General features: G+C 32.1%; 1 protein-coding gene across 5 annotated transcripts in view; it reads left to right on the forward strand.

Moving 5' to 3' along the window:
• Positions 1–3,893, forward strand: part of LOC143226644 (carboxypeptidase inhibitor SmCI-like) — a 78,415-nt gene extending 74,522 nt beyond the window's left edge. For all 5 annotated transcript variants that reach the window (XM_076457867.1, XM_076457871.1, XM_076457868.1 and 2 more), the window contains 2 exons: positions 3,324–3,494; positions 3,689–3,893. In XM_076457867.1, coding sequence (XP_076313982.1) covers positions 3,324–3,494; positions 3,689–3,696 — 179 coding nt within the window. In that variant the 3' untranslated portion in view covers positions 3,697–3,893. The remainder of the gene's footprint in view (positions 1–3,323; positions 3,495–3,688) is intronic.
• The last annotated feature ends 3,851 nt before the right edge of the window (positions 3,894–7,744 follow it).

A 7,744-nucleotide genomic window follows, 5' to 3' on the forward strand; every position in this document is an offset into this window, starting at 1 on the left:
CACATTACTCATTACCACACTTGTTATTTACCACATTACTCATTACCACATTTGTTATTTACCACATTACTCAATACCACACTTGTTATTTACCACATCACTCATTATTTTTCGATTGACATCGGAAACGTTTGTAATTAGTTCATATTTTTCAAACTTCGGGTCGTTATACAAGTTGATGGATCCAAGAATGGTTAAAATAGAAGATGAACAAACATCGATACGGTGTGTGTGTTTTCTTGTAGCAAAGTCACATCGAGCTATCTGTTGAGTACACTGAGGGGAATCGAACCCCTCATTTTAGTGTTGTAAATTCCAAGACTTAGCTCTGTATCAGGGGGTGACGTTATAAGTAGGTAACTTATTTATGTTTTAATTTCTCTCCAGATCAAGACCTTAATATTTTTTACTCCATCACCTAAAAGTGATATTAAAATAAACTGGAGTTGTGTAAGAGTTGTTAAAAGCAGTGTTTAGAATGGATCATGTATCACATCTGTCATCAACTACATACAATGTAGTTTGACACATTGTTCATTTATTTGAAGATAATTAAAATAAACAAAAAGAAAACCAGATGTTTATTATTCTTTGATACGTTAACAACGTGGGTTAATAATAATAATTAATCATTTTGAAGACTGTAGTATTTTGTTTAAATTTGGAAAAATATTTTAAACATTACTTGGAATTATTAACAACTGATGTAGATAATACTAATACAGAAACTTTATGACGTATCACAAGTACAGAAAATTACATCGAATTATAGCTTAGCTTTTTAAATCACGTTTTCTATAATAATGTTTAATTTGAATATTAAGTTATCCTGCCAACTAGGATAATGTTCAGCGAAGCTCTACAGGGTCTTTATTTGTAATTGAAGGGAAAAGTGACAATGAATGTTTGTTCATGATGAAACGTTCAAAACTCTGAGAATTATTTAATTATTGAGTTATTTCTTTTCACATGATAATCTATATAAGGAATCATATTGGTTCTATACGTTCACCTAAAAATAATTTTGAATTAACTGATTATAGCTGTTATGATACTGGTGACAGTTGGTCAAAAATGTCAAATACACAAGGGATAACATTGAGTTTATTTTATCGCTAACACTTGGTAAAATCAAATCGATATTGAATTACAGAATTTCTTAAAAGAAACGAAAATTGCTTATGTTCTATACGATTGTTATTAATTAATGATAGTTATAATGCTGTAATTAGAAGTGTTAGAAATGTAACTAAACAATAAGAAGGTTTTAATGCAGCCAACAAATGTATACAAAAGAAAATGTTGAGAAAACATTGGAAAAATGTAATAAAACATTAAAAATGTATATTGTAGTGTGAATGTTTTAATACACTTCAGTGTAATAGTGTGTGTGTAAAATATAACATTTGAAAACTAATTTATAAAAAGAAAACAATGCAACATTTAGAGAGCTATGTCTTAATACACTTGAGATATTCTTTTACCAACGAATACTGAGATTCGCCGTTACGTTATAACGCTTCCATGGTAGAAAGGGTTAGCATTTTTCGTATTACAGGGATTCGAACCAATTTAGGATTACCAATCCAACGCCTTAACCCACCTGACCATGCCAGGCCTTCAATCTTAGAAGCTGATGCAATCAACATGAACTATATAGTAGAAATATATAAGTATTGTCGGTATCTGAGATTTAGATAAAACTTTAAACAGTTTTAAAGTCACCTATGAATGCTGATAATAATATAAACAATACTAACAATGTAAAAACTGAATAAATAAAAAATATAGCATTTTGTATTACAGGAACGGATAACATATTGCTACTGAATCCACTACATATATCTGACCTAACACATAACATGAACATAATGATATAAAAATAAATACATCTTTGTGGAGATCGGGTTACAACATCCTTATTTTGATAATAATAGTGTTAAAAAATACATATTGTTGAGAATATAATTACATTAAACTAACAACAGACTTGCATCTAATTAAACATGAATGTTCGTTACTAATTGAGACAATGATTTCCTGTCGTCCATGTAGATAAACACTGTCCTTAATAATATTGTTTGTATTTGTTAAAACATGTAATTAAAATACTTATAAGTGAACTCAGGTGTTGAGAGGTGTTATGCAGTCGTACAGAACTGTCCGTGTTTCGGAGTAATAACAAACGATTTACATAAGTGAAACTATAAAATATGGCTATAAACTTAGATTAACTTATTAGTTTTATGACTATGTTGGTATAGTAACACGTTTTATAATGACATCTTTGTTGGTATTAGAGATTTTCTTGTTTGGTATCATAAACCTGATCCAGACGAAGTAAATCTTAACACTCCTACGAATGAATTAATTAATTATTAACCTAGGCTAATAATTTTGTATTTAAATGAAATTATTTCAATTTAGGTTAAAATTAATTCATTAATTTAGGTTCAATTAATTAATTCATTAATTAAAAATTTCATTAATTTCATTAATTGAAATGGAAATTTCATTTAAATACAAAATTATTAGCCTAATATTAATAACCTTTCAAGTTGCTCTGGGGCCTATTAGGCCCCACTTTTCGTAGGAGTGTTAATGTGAAACAACTTCTATAGTATTCTGCTATACGTGGTTTATTTGGATTTTATAAATAAAATAACAAACCCATAAGTTAATGACTTAACTAAGCCTGATTGTAGATTCTAGTTTAACAGATATCTTTGTCTCAGTAAATATGTTTTGATAAAATGCAGAACTTATTAATTGAAGAAATAGTGTTTTAGTCGTCGTGAAGACATTATTGTGTCGTATTATATCGGTACATAGTTTATAGTAATCACGTGAATGTTTGTTTGTGTTTTGTATTCTGTTGATGTTTATTTAAAAAAATGTTAGAAATGTCTCTTGCGTTTCGTATTTTACAACTTTTTTCATAAATTGCCACCCAGTGTCTCAGCGGTATGTCTGGAGACTTACAACGCTAAAATCCGAGTTTCGATACCCGTGGTGGGCAAAGCACATATAGCTTATTGTGTACCTTTGTGCTTAATTCAAAACAACAACAACTTCTCATAAATTATTTGTTAAGTTTCAACTAACAATTTTAGAATCTTCATGTCGAGGTATATGGCACAGAAATGTTTCATATCTTAGAACTGCCTTGAAAGACAACTGTTTTATAATACTTTTACTACAAGCATAATATGTTGATAGGTTAATAATTTTCAAATATAACTACAGTGTATGAAAGAGTTAGCTTTAACTATTACACTTAACATAAGTTTACGACTGACAATGATTTTGTCATATTTCCACAGGCCGAGCTAAAGACTGCAAGTCGCCACCTGTTTCAGGACCTTGTACAGCTAATATTCCCAGTTATTATTACGACCCAGACAGCCACAAGTGTAAGAAATTTATTTTTGGAGGCTGTGACGGGAATGAAAACCGATATAGAAGTGAAGCTGACTGTTTGGCTGCTTGTTTAGGTAGTGTGAAGATATGTATTATATTTACAAACAGTACTTACAAGAAATATCAAAATGTATCTACTTTAATAACGTTAAATATACACCGCACGTATTATTTATATATCTATAATAGTTACTCGAGAACCAAACTTTAGAAATGCTTTTAATAAAGTAGGTATCTCTTATATATATGTGTGTTTATTTTTTTTCAGGAACGTGAACTACTTGAATATTTTGGGAAAAGCTGACGTTCGTTGACGAGACGGATTTGATTTTTTATTACATTTCATTCTCAGATACAATTAAACATTTTTGTCTTGAGCACATTAATATTAATAACAGAACTTGATGTCTTATGGGTTATTGTAAATTGTTATTATAATACATGAAAATAAAATAATTATTTGTATAGTAGAATGGAACCTTATTAATTTATCATTTTTATTATAATCTCAACAAGAAACGTGCATTTGAAAAATCTTCCTAACACAGCATCACTATCCAATAACCAACGGTTACTCACAACACTTCAGAATTCTTTAGTCATGACAACACCATCAATTCTCCCATTAAATTAACACCAATCTAAGTATAAAATTAAATAAATGTAGTTGGTAAATTATTAATAAGTCAGATAAATTTTACAATAGCTGTATACCTACTAGATGTCTAATAATAAACCAAAGCATGTTTGTATAACATTCTCACAGACCTACAGAAGATAATTCCTCTTCTACGTTTGTACCGTACTGAAGCTGAATAATCTTCAGTAGTTATCGGACATGACACTAGAGGACGTTAAATGTACTAATTTATGGTTTCGTTTGTTTTGAATTTCGCGTAAAGCTGCATTAGGACTATCTGCGCTAGCCGTTCCTAATTTAGCAGCTTAAGATCACAGGGAAGGCAGCTAGTCATCACCACCTACCGCCAACTCTTGTACAAATATAAGACATAGGCTCAGATCTACCACTAAATTAACTATTGTTAATTTACATTAAAGTTTCGAATTCCAATCAGAACTTCCAAAACCTCTTTATAATTAATTTATTCAAATACGTTTATAAAATATCAGTTATCTGGACCAACAGCGGGATATATCACAATCTAAACTACTAAAAACATAACTTCTCGAGATATTTTGGTCTTAAACTTGTAACTGTGGTTACAATAATCTCTTATATAGGAAGCCGCCCGGCATGGCCAGGTGGGTTAAGGCGTTCGACTCGTAATCCGAGGGTCGCGGGTTCGAATCTCGGTCGCACCAAACATGCTCGCCCTTTCAGCCGTGGGGGCGTTACAATGTGATGGTCAATCCCACTATTCGTTGGTAAAAGAGTAGCCCAAAAGTTGGCGGTGGGTGGTGATGACTAGCTGCCTTCCCTCTAGTCTTACACTGCTAAATTAGGGACGGCTAGCATAAATAGCCCTCGAATAGCTTTGTGCGAAATTCCAAAACAAACAAACAAACCAAGCAAAATCAGTGACAGTATCTGGCATGATTGAAGCATCTGCAATGACAGTTGAACAATTGCGGGTATTGCGAACAGAGGAAAATTACAACAAGATATTTGATGAAGCTGAGAAAAAGGTAACTTCCCTAGATCTGGTGCCTATTGAACTACCACGCATTCACAGACCCCCCAGAAGAATAACAGGTGATGGCTCAGCACACCATTGTGCAACAGCTAGAGATTACTACAGGAGCCAATATTTTGAATTTGTGGACACAGTCATAGAACATCTGATCACTAGATTCAATGCTGACAACAATGACTTGAGACAATATCTGGCACTTGAGAACATGATCATATCTGGCAAGATGGACAACTCGGTTATAAAGTTCTATCTAGAAATCTCTGCACAACGGCTCGAGTTTCAGTTGCCCATGTTCAAAGGAACAACAAAAGCAGTATCTCTGAAAGGTGCGAAGGATGATTACTGTAACATGCACGAAACAAACCAGCAGAGGTTTAGTGAAGTGTTTCTTGTCATGAAAATTTTACTTGTATGTCCAGTATCCAGGTGCGACTGTGAACGCAGCAGCTTTTCTGCATTAAGATGGTTGAAGACGTAGTTAAGGTCAACTATGTCTCAGTGCTGCCTCAACCATGTGGCAGTTTGTCACATTCACAAAGATGAGGTGGACAAGATACATATAGAAGAGCTCATGAAATAATTCATAAACAGATCATCACAAAGGAGGTCTACGTTTGGGAACATGTAGACTAGAGGACTAAATGAATCTTACTTCAATGAAAAGTATGAATAATTATGTGTTACATTGTATTGATGTGTAATTTTCAACAGTTCGCAAAGACATTTTAATTATTTTTATCAAACAACAATAACAGTTTTTCAGTATATATAAACTTATCAATGGTAATTACTAATTTTATTAATATTTGAAAACGTAATTCATGCAATGAAAGCTATTAGTAATCTTGTCAAGTATAATGGCCATCTTTTATACTGTGCAGTGTGCAGGAATAAATTCATGTGGCAGTTAATGTGTGACACATTTGTCTTTATTCTATTAACATTTTGAAAACTATTCACAACACCTCACTTATACAAACCTACATGGAAACCTTGAAGTATCGTGGCAACAAAATTACTCTGTGACTGCATGTTTACAGCTTTCAGGTTCACGTAATCAGAGATTACCAATTTGTAAATTGAACAGTAGCCATAAGTGGTTACAAAAGTCATCCCCCCTATCGGGTGTAAAAAATCTACGCCCCTGAACATAAGTATTACAATGCATTATTAATAAACAGTTCCATAATCACAACAATACAACAAGTACAAAGTGGTATTGAACCATGAAATGTATATAATATTTAACAAATGCATGTTAACTTGGTTTCTAGGTAACGGCCAAGGCTTGTTCAAAATGACAACAACGTCGTCATGGCAACTAAAATATTATTACGTTTTTATATTATTTTTCTAAATAAATTATCAACACAGATACAGATAACTTTGTTGTACTGCAATTCCAGGTTTAAGTGTTATAAGTTATAAACAAATCTCATGTTGTTTTTTATTTATAAAATTCAAGCAAAACTGATATTGTAGAACATTGTAGAAGCAATTCTTTTGAGGTTTACTTCATCTAGGCTTGTCCAAGTTTAAATTACATTAATGTCGTTGTTAACCCTAAAATATTATTATGTTTTAACTTCATGTGTTGTCCCTCGTCCGAACCACACATTACTTTAGGTCTTAACAGAACCGGAAATAAGCTATTGTTGCGTCTTGTGAATGGTCACCTCGTTATCTTGTTATAAAAATAACACGTGCTACTGAATTATAAAATACATATAATATCTCACAACTGGATATTTAGTTGGTTTCCAGGTAGCGGCCAATGCTTGTTTAAAATGACAAATATGTCGTCATAACAACAAAAATATTATTATTTTTCTAAATTTAATTCCAATAAAGATATCAACACAGATACAAATAATTTTGTTGTACTAAAATGTACTTGCAGTTTTATTTATTTATAAAATGCAAATAAAACTAGTATTGTAGAACATTGTACAAGCAATTCTTTTAAGGTTTACTTCATCTACGCTTGTCCAAGTTTAAATTAGATTAATGTCGTTGTTAACCCTACAATATTATTAGGTTTTCAATTGACTTGTTGTTCGGCATCCATAGTGACTCACAATCATATCAACAACTGACATCTCTCTTGGTATTTTAGACACTTCCTGCAAAGTGTGGTAATGAGTAATGTGGTAAATAACAAGTGTGGTAATGAATAATGTGGTAAATAACAAGTGTGGTATAAATTTATGTTTCGTTTTCTCCTTTTCAGAAACGAGCAAACGATTTTATCTTTCGTTTCATAAGCCAAGTGTATTAGGCGTTCGACTCGTAATCCGAAGGTCGTGGGTTCGAATCCCGGTCGCACTGTTTTTCAACGGATGTGGGACTTCTGCATGAGTTATCACAAATAAAATCTGTGTCTTTAATATGTTATTAACGAGCCCTCAGAGAAAAAAACTGGTTAAAAATGGCGTATAAATAAACCACTGTGACGTATTACAAGTATGTCAGTTTCAACCACGTGATATACAAAATATCCATCTGTAATTTCACGTTCCATTCTGTACTGATATGACTTGCTCAACTGTGAAACTGTAATCACTCAGTAATTTTTTACAGTACTGACTTTTTCATTCAGCGTTCATCATCTTGTAAAGTTTCATATTATAGGTCATTCGTGAACGTTATATTCAGTAAGTTACAATAAA

This window comes from Tachypleus tridentatus, chromosome 9 (assembly GCF_004210375.1).
Source record: "Tachypleus tridentatus isolate NWPU-2018 chromosome 9, ASM421037v1, whole genome shotgun sequence".
Taxonomy (NCBI): domain Eukaryota; kingdom Metazoa; phylum Arthropoda; class Merostomata; order Xiphosura; family Limulidae; genus Tachypleus; species Tachypleus tridentatus.